Below are 21,566 nucleotides of genomic sequence, written 5' to 3'. Positions count from 1 at the left end.
TAAGTAACTGCCTATATTTTTTAAAAAAATCTGAAATTGAGCATAATCACTGACTTTTCAGGGTTTGGGACTGGTGATTTCCAAGGTCTTAAAGGTAAAGATGCAAACCTTATGACTGTGTTTGCATTTTCTCTAGTTGTTTTTATAGCCCCAATATACATTGAAATACCAATTCACATGAGAATTCATGTTTCTCTTCTCTTGTTTGCCACTTTTATGACATGCATGAGCATGTTGGAAATCTATCAGACTTATTTTGCTTCATGTTTTGTACAGCATTGAAATTTTAGTGCCCATGTTTTACGACTACTTGTATAGGAGTTGAAAGTGGAATTATAGGAGTTCAAAATTGGAATGGAATAAGATAGACCTGTGTATCTGCTTCACACAAGTGGTGACTATTAAAGTAACCAGCATATTTGGATTAAAAATGTGTTCCGGAGATGGCATCAGTCATAGTCTAACTCTGTTCTCACTGAGACCAATGTCAGCTATTCCAATTTTAGAATATACGAACAGTGTATTCATAACATATACAAGAGGTGAGCTCTTGCTAACAATATTAATAGAACACAGTAAATACATGACCCAGAACATCTGCAGACCATTCAGATCAATTTGCAGACGTATACTAATCAGTTTTGGCCACTGCAAGTGTTCAGTAAAAATGTATGATCAGATCATTCAGGATGATGTTTTGCTTTCATCGTTTCTTCAGTAATTTTTGCCACCAAAAGTAAAACCTTGCTAAGAATTCAGGGGCTAGGTCAAAGTGGTTATTTATCACAATAACAGAGGACATGATACGTGCTTTATAAGAACTCCACAGGGTAGAGGAACTGGTATATCGCTGCTATGTAAACTAACCAAGGAAGGTATTTTCTTGGGATTACCTAACTGAAAAGTCATTAGAGACACCTTTTTAAAAATAATCACCTTGCAATGGTGTTTAGTTATTTTTCTTAAATGGAACTGCTAAGAATGCACCTCCACAATTTATGGTGCGGTTACCTGGTCGTTCTACCTTGGGCACGATAACACAGAGCAACCTCAAAAAAAAAAAAAAAAGTAACTCCTTATTAATTAAAAGATAGTTAGGGTAGATATTCAGTAGGCACTTGGTAAGAACTGGTTGAATGTAGCATGAATGGATGTGATTCAGTGCTTCTGATTCTTTTGATTTCCTATGTGGGAAGCTATTAAATTAATACCCGTTACATTTAATCATAGTATTATAAGTTTTAAGTAACACTGGAAATATAGTAAGAGGAAATAATAATTTCAATAATGTGAGGGACCATGAACAAATAATAATTATAACAATTATTACTATTGATAATGAACTTGGAAGTTATTTCTGTAAGTATGTGAGAAACTATTATCAAAGAACAATTTTTGCACAATTTTTTATTCAGAGACATTTCTTCTCCAAAGGCAACCACTCAGATTCCAGCCCTCTGGAGAACAGCATGGCCAGCAGACAAGATATCCTGGCTAGAAATCACACCAAATTATGAGATTCAGGAAGGGATGGAAAAATAATGTAGACAGCAGACTGTCAAAACTGCCCAAGGAGAAACTGAGGCAAAGTAGAACATTTTGGCACACAGAGATTCCGCAGCAGATCTACAACACCTCATCAGAACTTTTGATGGGCAATTAAAGCGTCCTTTCATTGCTCTTTCTCTCAGGCTAGCCACTTTGGTAAACTCATAACCAATTGTGTGGGTCAATGTATGTTTAGGCATGAGTAAAATTTTATGAAGAACAAATCTGTTAAAAAGTGGGATTCTACATTTGCACGATTTGTCTTAAGCTCTCTCCCTGAAATCTTCCATTGCAAAATGTATTAGTTAATTTAAGAACTTTAGTTAATGTAAGAACTAGAGGAAAGGAACAAGCCAGAGTAGTTTTTTGTCCCAATAAAGGACTGTTGTTGAAGGCCTGCCCCTCCTTTGCCTGTTTACGGCTCCTCAACTACAGAGAAGAAAGAGAGGCCTTGTGGGAGTCCTCTTTGTATGTAATTTATTCAAAACACATTGAAGCCATTAGGTAACTGCATAGTATCAAGAGGTCTGTGTGCTCACGAGTGGGTCAGAATTCATAAGTGACTGTGAAATTGTAGGATCCTGGAATCCACGCAATAGCCTACTGCTATTTGTTCTGTTGTATAAAGGTAAAATAACTTAAAACTTGTATAAAAACAATGTTGATAATTGAGAAATTTGGGATTCTATTTATGATACTAATTGCCATAGTTCAATATAAGATATCTGAAAGTTAACACTGTGAATACAGGGGAAAAAATGGTTTGCTTTTCAAACCAGATTCATAAAACCGAATACAAGCCATGTTATCCTTTTTTAAAAATAACTTGAAAGACCTTTGAGAATAATTGTGCTGAAAAGTTTATGTTACTGTCTCACCACCTCTGGCACAATGCAGAAAGGCCACAGTAAATTAAGCAAATGTTTGAACTCATTGGTGTTCAATGCTAGGCTTACAAGTAAAAAAAAAAAAAAAAAAAGAAATGTCCTTGTATTACCTTGTGTTACCTACAAAGCAAATAGATAAAGACCTGGTGATTATCTACTAGGAAAGATTAACTTCTGTTTCCTCAGACCCCTACCTCCACCACCCCCTTTTTTAAACAAATTGAGTTGCTTTGGAATCGTAAACTGTTAGACATGCCTCTGTTTCAGAGAGAATTACAGACTGTTAGTATATACTATTTGAAAAACACTCTAATGCTTTTGGTTTTTAAAAAACTGGTCCTCATCCAGAAGATTTCATTTTTAGTGAGGCTTTTAAATAATTTATAATTAAATTCTTTAGTAGCAATTTAAAGAGCTTGAATTCAGTACTGTGTGATAGTTCAATCTCTAATTATGTAACTTAATATAACATCCCAATAATCTAGGTATCTATTTTCCCCGTAAATGTAAATAATAAAAATTAAACAGGAAGACATTAAGGAGCATTTCTCAATGCTCAGAGGTGAGCAGCAATCTCTGTGAAAGAGTGAGGGTTACTACCTCCCAGGTGAACACAGGATTTAGCCTTTCTCCCACAGGTCACCAAGGACGTGCTCTAGCACCAGCCCAGAATTCCCAATTTTCCTGACAATTTCTAATCATCAGCCTCACATCAGTGGATGAACTAAACTACCAGCCAAAAGCCCAATGGATAAAATGACATTTTTATAATCAGAATAAGTGATGTAATCGTATGCATTAAAAGACAAACCTTTCAGTTTTCCATCAAAGTTTGGATTGGTAGCTACTTTTAAGCCAGGATGAGGTAGCAGAAAACAGGAAATTTTGGTGAAACAGGAATGGATGTGTTTTCGAACATTCTGTAGTTCTTCATGCTGGTTCCCTGAGACCTGCAGTAGTAAGTCATTCTGAAGTTTAAACTACTTTCAATATAAATTGAACTCCAAAGAATTTTGTGGCATCTTATATTTGCTGTGTTGGTCTGGTCCCACAATGATAAAAATGACAGGCCATATCTAAATATACCATACATATGGCATTATTATTACAACAAACAAATGTCTATCCTTACACTAACTGAGATGCGCCTTCCCATTTTTTAGTACAAATTGCAGGATTTTACTGTAGCTGACTAGTTCCTATGAATTCCAATTTTAATTCAAAGTACTCAAAGTACTATTCAGGAGACATGAATAGATCATAAAATATTCCCACCTTCTTTTCAGGAGATACTCAAGACAGCTTCTTGTCACCTGATAGGTATACATTTAAATTCTAGAAAGGCATCTGAATAGTTGGGTGTTTATTTATAAGCTAAATTGCTCCCTTTTTTCCCCACATGTATTTGACAGTTAACAATAACTACAAACCTAAAAGGGTAAGCTCAGAGATACTGATTATAAAGAAATTTTTTAATCTTGACTTTTTTTCCGGATTTCTCAGAAGGTATTTTTTGCGTTGTCTGTTCAGTGTAAACAATTCATTCAATATTGAACTATCATGACATAGAAAATGGAAAGTTTTCTAATTTTAATTTCTGTGAACTACTAGCAAAATGTTCTAAGATTGACTTTGGGGACTTTAAAATTAGATATTTCCTATAAATTGACTTTTAAACCTCTACTAAAACATCAATCCAGTTATTTGCGCTGTCAGTTTTGAACTAATTTAATTCTTCAAATTAAAATTTTTGTTTTTAGAAAAAAGATAATTGTTTTATAGATATCTACAAAAGAACTCTTTACCATAATTATTGATATTTGAAAATTGTAATTTTGAAAGTATTTTATTAAATAGCTTTGTTCATAGAGATACTATGAGGGTCAAATGAGACTGTGGCTACTGTGTATCTATTTGGTAAAGCATTTCAAGAAAAATAATTCTAGATAGCTATTGGTGAAATTTCATGCACCTAAATATCTAACAAACCTTGAGGCGTTTTTCCAAGAATTTGGAGCCACCGTCAGATCCATATGAAAATTCGTATGGGAAACTCCAGTCTCGAACAAGAAATATCAGACTCTAAGAAATGATAAGAAGAAGGGGTTGATAAGGAGACTCTAAGTTGCCTCCGTCTGCTTTTTAATTGAAACCAATTAAATTATATTGTCATTTGAATAGTATTCTTTACATTATGGAATTAAAAGCAAACATAACACCTTTGAAAGTTTCCGAGCAATCTCTCCCCTTTTAGATCATCCTACCTGTTTCCAGTAAGTGTAAACAGAAAGCTGCCTGAAAACTGATTATAGTTACATAGAGCCATTCAGCCAGTTTGAGGGTATCTGTGTCTCTCCTCTATCGGTGGGGTGCATTCATGTTGGCAGTTTTCAAATAGCTTTTTATAAAAATTCAAGTTTTATTTGAGGAAAGTTTTCTTTTATTATCTCTTTAAATATTCTCCCTCTATTACGTATGTCCCATTCTCTTCTTCAGGGACTCTCATTATGCATATATAGATGGTATGCAGAGAGGTGGGAATCCAGGTTTTGTGGTGCCTGCAGCTTATACAATCTGGGGGGGGAGGCCTCAATAAGAAAAAGAATGCAAAATTGGGCTTCAAAGTGAGTATTTATTTAGAATGAGAAAAGTAAATTACAAATTCAAAAAAGCTGACACATCGAGCACACGCACGTGCTCTCTTGCTCTCGTTCTTGCTCTCTCGCTCTCTCCAGCAAAATAACATAGCTACTTCTTTTTCCTGCAGTTTTTGGCGGCAAATGATTTGATTACTTCTTCATATGATGATTTTGAAATATTTTCTGTTAGAAAGCTAATTCAGTATTTCCTCTAACAAAGTCACATTTTTTATTAATTTTTTTATTATTGAAAATTTAGAAATGTTTCAGCATCACAACTTGTTATTTGTAACATCATGTACATTTTTAGTTTCCTCATCTGTGAAATAGGGATAATAATGGAACCTACCTCATAGGATTACTAAATGAGATAATATACCAGGGGTGCCAAAAAAAGTACACATTTTAAGAGATGTTATCTACTATGCATTACTTTTCCAAGTTGAATTACAATAGCAATGTGTAGTATGATGTTTGCTCAAAAGATGGCGCTAATCAAACGAATGCTAGCTTCATTCATTGTATTACAATTTTAATACATTTTTCCCCCCCATCTTAAAATGTGTATACATTTTTTTGGCACCCTCTGCATATAAGGTATTTAAACAGTACCTGACACATACTGCTCTGTTAGCTGTTTGATTTTGATTTTAATGGCCACATAGTATTTTAGTACATGGATAGACCATAGTTTATTTTGCCATTCTCCTAGATTTTTTCTAGTATTCTCAGAAATGCATTGATAATCATCTTTGAAGTTGAATATTCGTTCACATCCAGAAGGATTTTATCCGGGACTGTATTTGGCAAATTAGAACAATCATTAAAATCATTTGGGAGGCTTTTAAAAGTACAGAATTCTTGGGCCCCACCCCAGACCTATTGAAACCAAAGTAATAGTAGCTTTCATTTATTGAGTGCCTATTACATGCCAATCACAGTACCAGGAATTGTACACATTTTATGCATTTCTACAATAGCCCCAAAAGTTAGGTTATAATTTATTATTCTTTTCAGACGAGATATACAAAACCCACCTCCACCCTCACCTGACATTAAGTAACTTGCCCAAAGTCACACAGGCAAAGATGGAAAATCTAGTAGTATTTAAACTTGGGTCAGACTTCAAAACCCCTGCTGCACTGTGCCTCAAAGTTAACTATAAAACATATAGTTTATGAACTGAAGGCTGATTAAATCATTCTTTTAAAAATTAGGTGAAGAGATACTTCAAGTTTTAGTTTCTGAAAAAAAGGGCAGGTAATTGAAAAAAATCAGAATTATTTTTATGGAATTAGCTATCTTTAAATGATCTTTTCTAAAAGTTTATATCTTCTGAGTTTTTAACTAAATCTTTTAATCTTGCCCATTAAAAATTATGTCTTTTAATTCTCTTGTAATATACAGGTTCCTCATCCATCCTCTTTTTCCCCCTTACAGGTGTTGCAGAACCTAGGAATTTGACTTGTAGAGTTTCCCATAACTTGGACCTTGCTGATTGCATTTCCATGGGGCAGTTCAAAATATTCTTTTGTCCTGTGGATTTTCTGCAAGTTGGCCGCTGGATACAGAGACCTGATCTGACTCAGGTTTTATTTCTTTGGCAAGACAATAGGAAGCAGAGTGTCCTTTTATCAGGAAGCACATAGTATATGATTATCTCTCCTTTGGTGAAGTTACATCATCTTTGCTTATCTGAAGTTCGTTCTTCACTAGATTTCTCATTAAGGTCTAATGGGAACAATATTTTTTGCATTCTTACACACTGAAAAGTTTGTGCCGGTTATACTTGAAAGTCAATTTTGATGGATATAAAATCCTTGGCTCACATTCTCTTTCCTTCGAAAAGGATGCTTCTTAGTTTGAATTATGGATAGTTCTTGTTTCACTAAGGTGGAGCCTCTCCTCTCCTCCTTTCCCCTCCTTTTCCCTCCCTTCTCTTCTCCACTCTCTTTTCTTGTTTTGTTTTGTTTTGTTTTGTTTTGTTTTGTTTCGTGGAATCTTGTGGGGAAAGGAGAGATTCTTATGGAGAGGAAATTCTAAAAATACCTATACCCATTATCATTAACAGATACCCATTTTTGTCAAAATAAAAAATAGCTTGTATTCAGAACATTTATATCTAAAACATGTATTTTGAAACTAGAGGTTAGCAAGGAAGCAACTTTTACAAAATAGAAGTTCATGAACCAGGATAAATGAAACCAAGTATGTGGATTTGGCTATATTTTGCATTTTTCTTGGGAAATTTTAGTTTCATTTCTTGGTTTTTCCACTGGACATCTTCCCAAATCAACATGAGGACCATGTGTAGAATAGGATCAAATATGAAGTCTTATTTTTACAAATCAGGAATCTACATTCCATCCATCTATAGTGTCAAGTTCCCAAGTTTCCTGCCTAATGCTCCTGTCCAGTGATATGCTGGTAAATTGGCTCTCCAACAACAAAACATCTTAATTTGTAGTATCTGACAATTTCTATGGTGTAAATATGCCCACCATGGCTGATTTCAAGCTTCTGTTTAATAACTGGCTTACATAATTCCTGAATATTAACTAATTAGCTCTCATGAACTGGTATGTCAGCTCAGCATACCCATTGGCCACATCTCCTCCCAAGATAATTTGTATGCTTTACATTTATCATGTATGGAATTCTATGAATCTCAGTCCTTATTTCAAAAGCCATCAGTTTTCCACACTACTGAATCTTGATTTGTTCATATATATAGGTAGGAATAAAAATCAAGAATATAAATTACCCTAATTTTCTCAGATAAAAATATTTGAAGTCGTAAATACTTTTTTTAACACTTTTTTAAATGGCAATTGGGGCAAATGATGGACCTATGCTATGTATATCCTACTAATAGTCATATATATATGTATATATTTATATATATATATAAAATCATGAAAAACACTATAGCCTTTATTAACTTCCCTTTGGAGATTGTATTTCAGGAAATTATTCAAAATGAGTATTATAACACTGCTATGAGTAATAGTGAAAAAAAATCCAAATGCTCACCAATTAGGAAATGGCTGTAAAAATTATGGCATATTAATATGATAATACAATACATAGCTATTAATATTACAAACATGTGGAATATATCAATATGTTTTATGTTGGCTAGAGGTGACACGGGTTGACAACAGTATCAGTAAATTTTCTAGAGTGAGGAAGAGGTTGAAGTGGTGAACTGCTAAGAAAGCTTGTCTTGTTTGTTTGTTTACCCACCGCAGTAACTCTATCAATTGATTGATCTATCTGAGCACTGGTTGGTCTCTTTTGGTTTTTGATTGATTGATCTATCTATTTGAGCACTGGTTAGTCTCTTTTGGTTTTAGTATATCTGGCAAAGTGTAAGAAGCAGTGACTCCTGCTGATAAGACTTATATCCCTTTCCAGAATTTACAGTGGCGTTCCCTAGTCTATGCTCATGGGTCCTGAGAAGAACAAATTCAGAGAAGAGAAAAATCAAAGCAAATAGCCTAATCACCATACAACACTTCAATTATCAACCTGACCAATGTTTTTTTTTAAGAAGACAGAATCTAGTAGGTATTGAAAATCATATACAAGATTGTAAGCAGGGACTGGTTTTATTCTAGCTCGCCTCCTGTCCCCACCCTCTTTCCCAGACCTCAGGGGAGAGATCCATACTCCTTCACTCACAGCATACCATCATCTCTCCATGCAAAGGCCCCCTTTTGCTTTACTTTATGTTTTTCCCAGATACCCACTCCCAATCCTCAACTGTGTATGTAGAGTATTTTAAATAATCATAAATGGTTATCATGTTATAGATCTCAAATTTTTTTCCTGCTTAATTCAGTATGAATTTTAACATTCTACTCATGCTACTCTTTATGCTTCTGGTTCACTGCCTTTGGATGTTGCAAAATATTCCAGGGTATGCTTTTCACTATAGTTTATGTATCCATTTTTCCGGTAATGGGCACCTAAGTTGCTTCCAACTTCCCAGTACTACTTAATGCTCCCATGAATATCCTTATGGATTTACCGTGCCACAGAATGGCTGCTCTAATCTGCACCTTCACCAACAGGTCCTGGTGTTCCCATTGATCCAAATCCTAGCTATCATTTGGTATTAACCCCATGTTCTACTTTTTGCCAGTTTAATGGATGTAAAGTGGTATCTCGTTTGAATTTTTATCTGATCATCAATGAGACTTGACATCCTTCAAAATGTATTAGCCATTCAGGTTGCCTTTCTGTGAACTATTTATACATCTTTTGCCTATTTTTAAACATTAGAAGTTCAGTTTATCATTTTTGAATGTTGTGGCATTGTTAAGACTAATTATTAGAGCAGTTTTAGGCTTACAATAAAATTGAGAGGAAAGCACAGAGACCTGGCATATACCACCTGTCCTTACATATGATGGCCTCCCCTTTATCAACACCACTCACCAGAACGGTGCTTTTTTTTTTTTTTTTTTAAACAAGAATGAACCTATTTCAACACATCATAATCACTCAAAATCCATTGTTTACCTTAGGGTTCACTGCTGGTATCGTACATTTTATGGGTTGGACAAAGGTATATTGACATATATCTATCATTTTAATATCACATAGAGCATTTTCACAGCCTTAAAAATCCCGTGTTATGCCTATTCATCTCGCCGCTTCTCGCTGCCCCCTTCATCACTTGATCTTTGTCTCCATAGTTTTGCCTTTTCCAGAATGTTATATAGTTGGTATCATACTGTCTGTACCTTTTCAGATTGGCTTCTTCCGCTTAGTAATATGCACTTAAGGTTCCTCCATTTCTTTTCATGGACGGATAGCTCATTTCTTTTTGTATGGATGTATGCAGTTTATTCATTCATTTACTGAAGGACATTTTGGTTGCTTTCAAGTTTTGGCAGTTATGAATAAAGCTGCTAAAAACATCTTTGTGAAGGTTTTTGTGTGGACATAAATTTTCAACTCCTTTATGTAAATACCAGAGTGCAATAGCTGGATCGTATGGCAAGTGTATGGTTAGTTTTGTAAGAAAACACCAAACTATCTTCCAAAGTGGCTGTACCACTTTTACATTCCCATCAGAAATGTATGAGAGCAACTGTTACTCCACATCCTCTTTTGTGGAACATTTGGTGTTGCCAGTGCTCTGGAATGTGGCTATTCTAATAGGTGTGGTTCTTTGTGGTTCTTTGTTTATTTCTGATTGGCATACAAGTCAGTTATTTGCAAAACTTCCTTGTATATTCTATATACCAGGGTTGCCAAAAAAATGTATACACATGACTTGTATTCATCTTTAGTTATTGGTATATATTGAGTATTACAATTTTAATAGTTTTTTTCCTCTCTTAAAATGTGTATACGTGTTTTTTGCACCCTCTGTATTAAGCCCTTGTTGACTTTTGACATTGTCAATATCTCCTACCAGTCTGTTCACTTTGCTTATAGAGTCCTCTGATAAATGGAAACACTCTATTTTAATGTAATAATACCCATCAATTTTTCATGACATGGCTTATTTGTTGAGGGTCTTAGTAAATAAGTGTTTCTTCACCCCAGTTCAGAAGGATATTTTCCAGTATTTTCTTCTATTAGGCTAATAGTTTTAACTCTCATATTTAGTTCTTTAATTCAACTGGAGCTTACTTCTATACGCCTACATGGTGTTTAGTAGAAATCCAACTTTTTCTTCAAATAGTGAATTAGTTTTTCCAAACCCCAGCTATTAATCCATCCTTTTTCCACTAGTTTATTACACTACTTTTGTTGAATACCAGGTTTCCATATATACGGGGATATATTTGGAAGCTGTTTAGTTCCACTGGGCCTTTTTCTTGTATCTGTGTGGGACCACACCATTTTCATTTCTATGGTTTTTTTAATGTATATTCAATCCTCCGGTTTGGATTTCCTTTTTGAAAGCTGACTTAAACAAAAATAGAACTTAATTCTTCCCTGTAAGTTATAGAAAAATGAGTTGAGTTTCTTTAAAAACTGGTAATTTTAATTGTAATTATACTGAGTTTATTAACTAATTTGGGGAGAATTAAATTCTCTACAACATTATATCTCTCTGTTTTATACAAATCCCCCTTTATGCTCTTTAATGGAGCTTTGAATTTTTCTCCATTAAAGTCTTTACATTTTGGGAGTTAATTACCAAAGCTTTTTTTTTTTTTTTTTTTTTTGAACGGTATACTTTTTAAAAAACTTGTATTTGTTAATTGCTGGTTTCAAAACATACTACTGATTTTTTAAAGATTTAAAGTTTTTAATGACCTGACACCTATAAAATAACATATACGTATGTTATTACGCACATTAATAAAATGCACACCTGTGGATCCATAAACCCACTTAAATAACTGAACATACCAATAACATTGAAGCTTCCTGGATGGCCCTGCTGATACATCCCCATTTCTCCTCTCTAGTGGGAACCACTATCCTAACTTTTGCTTTCAATATAGTTTTATCACATATGTACAGGTATTCTTCAACAATATGCTGTTTAGTTTCACTCATTTTTGAATTATATTAAAAATGCCATCTGCTGTAGCTACTCTTTAAGAGGCAACTTTTCTCACTCCATATTATGTTTTTAAGACTGATCCATCTTGAAGCATGTAGCTCTTACCAGGTTCTTTTATTTTCTTTATAGTTCTGCTATTTTTTTTCTCTTAATTTGTGCTGATCACAAATTTTCTGTCTTCTTTTCTAATATAAACTTTTAGGGCTATATTTCTTTCCCTCCAAGTACTACTTTTGTTATAGCATTTAATTTTCAATATGCACAATTTTTAAAGCATTCGGTTCTCGGTATTTTCAAATTTTTCTTATGATTTTAATTTGACCCATGACTTATTTTTGAAATGTGTGTTTAAATTTCCAAAACATACTTTTTTAAATGAACACTTCCTTATTAACTTTTTTTAAAAAAAGATTTTATTGGGGAGGGGAACAGGATTTTATTGGGGAACAGTGTGTACTTCCAGGACTTTTTGTTTTTTCTTCAAGTTGTTGTCCTTTCAGTCTTAGTTGTGGAGGGCGCAGCTCAGCTCCAGGTCCAGTTGCCATTGCTAGTTGCAGGGGGCAGAGCCCACCATCTCTTGCGGGAGTCGAACCAGCAGTCTTGTGGTTGAGAGGCCGCGCTCCAACCAACTGGGCCATTTGGGAGCTCAGCGGCAGCTCAGCTCAAGGTGCCGTGTTCAATCTTAGTTGCAGGGAGCACTGCCCACCATCCCTTGCGGTACTCGAGGAGCCGAACTGGCAACCTTGTGGTTGAGAGCCCACTGGCCCATGTGGCAATCGTACTGGCAGCCTTCGGAGTTAGGAGCACAGAGGTCCTTTCTTATTAACTTTTAACAAAATTATTCTGTTGCCACAGAATGAGGTCAGTATGAATTCCACCCTTTGAAATTTGTGGAGACATGCATTGTGGCTTAGTATGTGGTAAATTTTCGTAAATGCACCCTGTATCCTTAAGAGCAATTTGTATTTTCTGTTAGGTACAGTATTTTATATTAGGTTGGTGCAAAAGTAATTGTGGTTTTTGCAATTATTTTTAACCTTTTGAACTCGAATTATTTTTGCACCAACCTAATACATGTCCCAGTATTTAATAAAGAAAGTTTGTTAACTCAATGTTTCATATCTTCTCTGTCTTTACCAATTTCCTATTTATTTGACTGATCAGTAATTAGGAAACCTGTGTTTGAATGAACTGACCCATTTCCTCTTATAATTCTATCAATTTTTTTCTTTATAAGTTTTGAGGCTTTTGACATACAAGTTTAAATTCTTACATCTTCCTGAAGATATGAAGTCAATTTTCTATCATTATGAAATTCTTTATTCTAAATAATTCTTATTGACTTGCAGCCTCATATTAATATAGTTACCCAAATTTTCTTTCACTTAATATGTACCTGGTATATCTTTTTCCATACTTTTCAAATGAGCATTTTTATGTTTTAATATGTTTCTTATGAATAACATATAGCTGGATTTTTCATTTTTATAGAAACTAATCTCTGTTCACTGGTAATTTAAATCTATATTTATTGAAATCATGAATACATATGGACTTTACCACCTTGCCTTCTGCATTCCTTTTGTCCCTCTTTTTCCTTGCTTCTCTTTTTTTTTCTTGTCCTCTTTAGAGTGATTTCAATATTTACATGTTTTATTTGTCCATTTCTAATACCATTTGCACCTTCTATGGCCCTGGATGTAATATTCTCTAGTTCTATTATTCTTGTAGTGACCCTTAAAATTTTAATAACTACATATGATTTTTTAAAGTCTAGGTAACTTTAACACTCCTGTTTGATACAAGGACCAAAATTTACATCCTATTTTGTCCAGTATTTTGGTTCTGTCTTTTTTAAGTATCATAAATTAGAAATTATTATTTTATATATAACAATGTTTGTTTACATTTGCTTATGCATTTACCAATTTGTTGACTCACAACTCATTCTTGTATTATTAAGAAACACTCTTTTGTCTCTAGTAATGCTTCTTTTCTTAAAATTTACTTCATTTGACATTAATGTAGAGCTACATTAGCTTTCTTTTGATTGATGTTTACATGATGATACCCATCCCCTCATTGTCCTCCACCTTCCCTGTGAACACAGCAATTTTTTACTATCTTGTTCATCATTCAAAAAATTTTTAATTTTCTGTTTTTTTTTATTGTTGTCAGAAAGAAGGTTAATCGAAATTACCTAATCTTCTATTACTAGAAACATAAGACATTCATCCCTTATTTCTTAAGAATATTTACTATGCTCATATGGTAGTCTGCCTCCAAGAAGGCCTCCGAGATCCCTACTTCCTAGTTGTCCTATCTTTATTTAGTCCGTTCCCACATTATGCCAGAGTTAGTCTGTATGACAAGTAGAATTTGGTAGAACTAATGGTGTCTTCACTACCAAGATTAGATTGTAAATGATTGCAGCTTTTCTCTCTCGGCTGCTCTCTGGCCATGGGATCATTTGCTCTTGGGGAAGCTTGTTGTGAGCAGCCCTATGGAGAGGTCCATGTGGTGAGAAATTGAAGCCTTCTGCCAGCAGCCATGTGAGTGACCTTGGAAGTGGATCCTCAATCAGGTCTTCGGAGAATGTCTCCCTGGCCAACTGCTTCAGCACAACTTCGGAAGAGACCCTGAGCCAAAACTACCCAGGCTAAGCCACTCGAAATTCTTGACCCTCACAAATTTTGTGAGGTAATAAATATTTATAGTTTAAGGATGCAGCAATAGATAACTAATATAGCTGTAGTGACAGGGCTAGGAGAGCAGTTTCCAGGCTCTGGGCCTCAGGTGGAAAGGTGCTGGTTTAGTTATTTGATGACCATCAGCTGTAACCAGTTGGCCATCAGCTGTAACTAACAGGCTATTAGCCACTATTGTTTTGTATAGTAACTGCCATAGCTATGTTAGTAAGGGCAGATTGCGGTTAGCAAGCATGGTTAGCAAGCCTGGATTGCAGATTGCGGATCCTGTGGATCCTACTTCCTGTGTCTCACCGGCAGCCAGCAAGAATATAGTGGTATGAATCCCCTATCCATGGCTCCATTGTTGTTCCTTTTCGGCCTCACCATATCCTGTGTTTGCCTGCCGGGAGTGGGAGCTGAGTCCCTTCATTATACTTGGCGCAGTGAGCAGAGTCTCAATCAGTACAGGGAACAGGAAATGCAATCTGCCTGGGAGAAATATGACCCCTCGGTAAATTGGTGGTTCTCTCGAGCCTCTGGATGGCTGTGGGGACAGATCTAGAAGAGCAGTTTACAGGCTTTCGGCCTCACGTGGAAAGGTGCTGGTTCGGGTAGTAGATGGCCATCAGCTGTGACTAGTTGGCCATCAGCTGTTACCGGGTAGCCGTTAGCCACTGATATAACTGCCGTGGCTAGGCTAGGGGGGTGGTTAGTTGGCAGAGAAGCAGAAGGCAGGTTGCGCATCATGTGGAGCCTGTTTTCTGTGTCTCCAGCCCAGCCACCAACGGGGCCAAAGTGGTATGAACCCCCTACCTATGGCTCTGTTGGTGTTCCTTTTTGGCCTCATCATATCCTGCGTTCTTGTGCTGGGAGCGGGACCAGAGACCCCGCATAACAATGGCACACCATCCTTTTGGCCACAGCAAGCATTGCCTGCCTTTTGGTAGTCTGCTGTTGCTGTAGGCTCCTCGAGTTGTGGACATCTTACACCGGGGCCACCAACCACTCGGATACCTGGCGTAGCAAGCAAGGTAAGAATGATGTCTGATTCTGGGCAAGAGGACACAGTGTGTGGTGCCTGGTGGCCACTATTCTCAGGAGTTGGACGCCCATGGAGGGGTGGAAAGATGTGGATAGTTCTCCAACCAGCATAGGCTGGAGAAAGAGAAGGTTGTTGCGGCCCTGTGGGCTGGGAAGTGCTTGCTGAGGCAGCCCAGGTGCAAGTGCTTGCTGAGTCCTTGGTGAAGGATGCGGGTGAGTTTGAGGTCATTCCTCACCCCAAGGTTGGGGAGGACTTGCAGCCCTCGCCCTGTGAAGAGGGCACATATTGTGAAGCCAACGCACAGCCCTGGCGAATGACTGTGGACTATGGGGAATTGAATAAGGTGATGCCACCTGTGCACGCTGTAGTGCCTTCCATCCTTGATTTGATGGACTACTTGACTGTTTGCTTGGGAACGTACCACCATATAGTGGAACTGGCGGATGTTTGCTTCCTGTGTCTCACTCAGCCACCATTAAGAATATGTAAGTATCTTGGTTATGAGCCACTATTGTTCTAGCACGGTACCCTGAGAAACCCTGGCTGTGCCCAGAAAGTAGGTAGACATCGAGCGACACCTCCTTGGACATTACTTGAACTGGACTGAAACTATGTCTTGTGAGCTGGGTTCCTTGCATAGGGCCCCTTGTGAAAGATACTGGTTGTGTAGATTGTGAGGCAAGACCCAGGAGGGGTAGAGTGTAGGGTCAAAGTCCCATAAAGCAGGCTCTCGACCTCACGTGGAAAGGTGCTGGCTCAGGTAGTAAATGGCCATCAACTGTAACTCGTCGGCCATTAGCCACTAATATAACTGCCGTGGCTACGCTAGCAAGCGTGGATTTTGGCTAGCCAAGTGTGGTTAGCAGTGGATTGTGGATTGCGGATCGTGTTGACCCTACTTCCTGTGTCTCACCCAGCTGCCATTGAGAATGTGGTGGTGTGACTCCCCTGTCTGTGGCTCCATTGTTGTTGCTGTTTGGCCTCACCATATCACCATATGGGGAGCGGGAGCTGAGTCCATGCATTACAATAGCTTATTTTAAATTACTTGTCATCTGAGCCATTAATTCTACTCTGCCCTTTACCAGTTCAGTTTCGTTGTGTGTTCACATTCCCCTCAGGCCATGATCCATCTTGGCTGGTGATTGATGTGTATCAGGACAGAGGGGTTACATTCTAGGGCTTAGTTTGAGCACCCTCTAATAAGCCTAGGCTGAAGCTGTCATGCTTTAGGCGCACAGTCTTTGGCATTTAAATATGTACCTTCTCCAGGTAACTGCTTTCAAGGGCTGTTTGGCTTAGTTACAATCTCTTGGTTCTTGGCATAATATAAAATAAGAGTAGGAGAAGAAGGGACCACACAAGGGCCAGACTATCTGCTTATACCACCTAATCCAAGCTCAGGCATTGCCCTGATGTTATCCTGCTGTCCCCAGCAAAGGCTGAGCTGGTTGCTGTACTTCTGATACTCAGTGTAATGGAGCAGGTAATGGTTCACGCATGTCAGCGTGTAAGCAAGAAAAGGGGACCTCCAAAAATCTTGCCCCCACCCAATATGCTGTCTTTGGTGCTTGGCCAGCTTTTTCTGTGGCCTGCAACTATCTTACACTGTCAAAGGAGTCTTCTTTGTCTGTTTTTAGGTTTTATATTTGACAAATTGATCAATTTTCTTTTGGTCTCTGTGACATCTCAAGGGTTGGGTTCAGGGGAGAAAAGGTGATATTCTTGCAGGCACCAAATTATCTCATTCATCTTTTTATTTTCCCACTTGTTTTTTAAAAAATTGTTAAATTTTTATTTCCCCATTTCTATCTCCTCCTCGCATCAAATAGCATTAAATAGGTATTCAAATGTGCATCTTAAATGAAATAAAAAGAGAAACATGACCCTCTCAATTAATTAAAATACCTGCTTATGGTCTTCAGGAAAATTTAATTAAGAACCTACCATTATTTTACTCCAACTCACCTGAAATGGCTTCAGGAATGTTTCCTCCATTGCCAGTCTGCCATACTCAGTGAAAAGCTAGAAGGAAAATCACACACACACACACACACACACACACGCAGAGAGAGAGAGAAAGAGAGAGAGAGAGAGGACTTCAGTATCTGTAAAGTTTTACTTCTTGGCTTTCTTCTATTCATATTTTCCCTCTAGCTGTAACATAATACTATATTATTAAGAGTACAATAATCACTTTAAGGAACTAAGTATTAGATAAAAACAGAACTACAGTAATTAGATATTTTAAAATTAAGGGCATAAAGTATATTTTAAAAATAAGTTTCCATTTTAAACCTAACACCTTCTATATCTAGAATATAGGACAATTTTTTTGTAGGGAAGATGGGGAGAAAGAAACATATTAAATGACCTTTCAAAATGGAACTTGCATAATTAGACCAGAGAGCCATAAAGTATGTAGCATACATTTACAAAAGTTGTTGCCTGAGGAAACTTAATGGCACAATGGCCTGAATTATTACAAAGAAATATAGGCATTTGGCTTAAAATGCAAAAAATCAAACACACTGCTGTCTCATGTTTTTACTGCTTCCAATTTAGAGACATCATAGCAGTTTTTGTGTTGCCAGAAACATAAGGTTTGCGAGAACATAGACGTGAGGGGATGACTGTGATTGGGCCTCTGGTGAGAGCTCCACTGTGATGGGCTGAGTGGGCTTTCCCATATGTACACAGAAAGCGCTACTTCATACACCAGAGTAACAAGTGACAGTGACTTCTCAGAGCTGGGGAAGAATGCTGCCACAGAGGATGTCTAGCTCTTGCCCCTTTAGAAGAGCTTCCACAGTGCCACTCTGCCTTTCCTATGGGTGCTATGGGAATCTAGAAAGTAAAGGGTAATTACTAGGCATCTGATTAGAGTGCTTAAATGAAAGTCCAGGATATAATGTCTAAAAGGCAGCTGGTCCAGAGATTAGACACTCTCATTAGAATCATCTCCTAACATTGAATTCACAGTGTTTATTTGAGGAAGACTGAGATATCATTTACTGGAAATTTTTTAAATGATCTCAGAAAAGATAATTTACTCAATATCAAAGTCCAAAATCAGTCCTTTTTCAGAAATCCCTAAACTGGTATTGAACAGTGCCATGTCATTAACTTGGAAAATAATTGGCTAAGTTATGACACATGCCTGAAGAAGTAATTGCACTACTTATTATAAGAAACATCTAACAATTATTTTGCATACTGCCTATTTGTCATAAGTGGTCAGTGTGATGTACAAGAAATATATTTCGGAGTAATGCTGGGTGGGAACTCAAATGATATTTTCAACATCACAGATTACCCCACTTTACCATCCTTTGTTATCTGTTAAATTTGCACATGGTACTTATTGCCGAGATAAAATAATATATTGAAAGCAAAATATACTATAAAATATGTAGAGTTAAACTATCAGAGAAACAATAAATAGGCATTGCTATGTAACCAAGAATCACATGAATTTAAAGAGAGCAGACAGCATTACAGAGATGTGAACTATCTTTAGGAAATATCTCATCTTTTACTTATTTGAAATTTAAATGCTGCTTGGAGAGTAAAAAGAACACTGAGCCCAGTCAGATGACCACTGTTTTATTCCCACTCTACCACTAATTACCCACATGAATTTAGGCAAGTCACTTATTTCTTTCAGCCAAATTTTCCTTATGTATAAAATAAGAAGTATAAATTAGGTGTCACTGAGGTCTTTTTTAGTCTAAAATAGAATTCTTTGAGTTTATCATCGGTAGCCCCTCATCCTTAGGTATCTAAAGTGGTCCACAGGAAAAAAAGTCTGGCATACAACTGTTATCACACTAACAATTAACACCCTGACCTTAAAACTTCAACTTCACATTTTGGGTCATTTTTAAACCTAAGATTCTTTTTTCACTCTAATTTGCCGTATATTTTCACATACATAGGGCCGATAGCAAGTAGATTTACAGAAACAAAAGAATTTAAAAACTGAATTAGAAAGAACATACCCATACAAGACTGGAATAAGAAATCTGGTAATAGGACACCTCCATTTGGTTATGTTTCTAAATCTTTCTGAATTGTTAAGTTTTCCAAGTAAAAGAAGATCCGACAAATCTGCTATATATGCTCAAAAGATGACCAGATGTTAACAAAGAGTACAAGCATTGTTACCTGGAGGTGCTGAAGATCATCTTCCTGGACATTTTGGGATAAGTTATATACCTTGATTAAGAAATAAAATTAAAGTGAGAAATAATTAACGTCATCCTAAGCACTTACTTTGTCATTCTCTATTTTTCTAAATATCAATTATCACAAACTTGAACTCTCTTATACACATTTGTGTATAATGATATCTATAAGACCTTAAGAGAGGAGTAAAAGAAGTTTGAGAGGCAATAAACAATGTACAATGATCATAAAACTGTCCCGGAAGTGCAATAGCCACCTGCTTTGGAGGCAGAATATTAAAATTACTTTATGAACCTAACTTAATAATTAGTCAATAAAATACTTCTTCTTACAAGCACACCAAAATAATGGCAATCTAAATAACCCATACACAAAACTATTTTGAAAAATTATATTTTCTTCACAATTGATTATTGCGATTATCTTAGTTATATCTACATAAAGTTTCATCACATAAAAGGTTCTGACCATCATGCTCACACCCTTATGCATATGCATTGATTCATGAACAGATCACTGCATTAAGGTGATATTTTTGGGCGGGACTTCAAATAAAAGTTAAGGATGTGTATATTTTTATGTACTGATGTAAACAGTATACTTTGTGTAGTTATTTAAATAACTGATCGTTTCTGAGATAATAACAAATAGTCATTACTAAGAACTTAGATTTTTTTCAGTGAGAATATTCAATGTCTTCAGGTAAAATAAAAATAGTAAATAATAAATATTAAGGCAAAGACAATCTGATTTTAATTGGGTTGTATATGTGGCTTATACTGTCAATTATGAAGGAATTAGGTATTAAGTCAGTATTTTAAAGGCTCATTCATTTAAGAAGTATATTGTTAAAAGCCAGTCAATCATAGGTTATAATCATAGCTTTTTATCGTAGTCTTTTATGAAAAAAAAAAAAAAAAGTCAGTCTTCCTTCAATCCACCCTCTCGTGGTTGTCCTAACCAAACATGAGGCCCTCACTGCCGATTCACTGGCTTCATTCTCTTTACCCACTTATAATTTCAGCCTTGACTTACTCATCCTAACCACTTTGCCTTTACTACCTTTTCAAACTGTCTTACCTTTCTTTAATGTTCTGTTTCTTGTCTACTATCTCTTCTTGCTTTTTCCAGTAAATAGAAAATATTTTAAAATTGTTTTAAAAATCTTTTATGTGTTCTCTGGTTATAGTAAAACTCTCCAAGGACCTTCAGGATAACTTATAAAGCCTACAATAACCTCAAAAACAATACTTAAAAAGAAAGAAAAAGAGGAAAGGAAAGGAAGATAAAAATATTTATAAGAAGATATTTACTTTCCTAAATGTATATTAAGATGTTTTAAAAAGATGTGAACACATATAAATGTTGTTTACATTTACATATGTTTCTACTTGCTATGTAAAATAAAAATTTACATTTATAAATCTTGTTTCACTAAATATAACTTATAATAGGTGGTACCAATGTATCTGCATACATTATTAGATTTAATATTACTGAGTTTATTGCATGCTTTAGATAGAAAAAATTATCAATAAGATAATATAAGTTTTTCTGACTAAAGAAGGCAATTTTAAAACTGATCAGAAATTACATTATAGTAACAAAAACAATTCTACTCTTATAGAAATCATAAGAACTAGTATGCTAATTGAGCCAAATAATTTCTGTTGTTTGTCTCATTCCCACACATATGTAGAAATACATATATTCATATTTTTAGTTAAAGAAATATCCATCAAAATGGATTTATTTTATGCCATACCTGTATTGAGCTGATCATTGTGCTAAGGGCAAATACTGTGGCCGAATCTCTCAAAGTTGACTGACTATCGAAGGTTCCCTGAGTATCCATCAATAGCACTGCAACCTACAGGCAATATCAAAATGTATTGATATTTTATACAACATGTAGAATATTAGGGTTAACACAAAGTTAACATTATAAGAACTAAAATAAACCATGAATGATGAGTACTTTATTTTTTACATGTGTTATTAATGCCACAGAAAATAAAAATACTACTAAGCTGCCAA

General features: G+C 35.9%; 1 protein-coding gene across 3 annotated transcripts in view; it reads right to left on the bottom strand.

Annotated features, from left to right (window-relative positions):
- Positions 1 to 21,566, bottom strand: part of ATL1 (atlastin GTPase 1) — a 72,693-nt gene that overhangs the window by 12,962 nt on the left and 38,165 nt on the right. For all 3 annotated transcript variants that reach the window (XM_081050056.1, XM_081050055.1, XM_081050057.1), the window contains 5 exons: positions 21,295 to 21,399; positions 19,509 to 19,559; positions 17,310 to 17,366; positions 4,425 to 4,517; positions 3,247 to 3,385 (listed from right to left, as the gene is read on the bottom strand). In XM_081050056.1, the coding sequence (XP_080906182.1) occupies positions 3,247 to 3,385; positions 4,425 to 4,517; positions 17,310 to 17,366; positions 19,509 to 19,559; positions 21,295 to 21,399 (445 nt within the window). The remainder of the gene's footprint in view (positions 1 to 3,246; positions 3,386 to 4,424; positions 4,518 to 17,309; positions 17,367 to 19,508; positions 19,560 to 21,294; positions 21,400 to 21,566) is intronic.

This window comes from Rhinolophus hipposideros, assembly GCF_964194185.1.
Source record: "Rhinolophus hipposideros genome assembly, chromosome: 5".
NCBI classification, from domain to species: domain Eukaryota; kingdom Metazoa; phylum Chordata; class Mammalia; order Chiroptera; family Rhinolophidae; genus Rhinolophus; species Rhinolophus hipposideros.
Note: the sequence above shows the minus strand (reverse complement) of the source record. Positions and strands in the feature narration are given on the sequence as shown.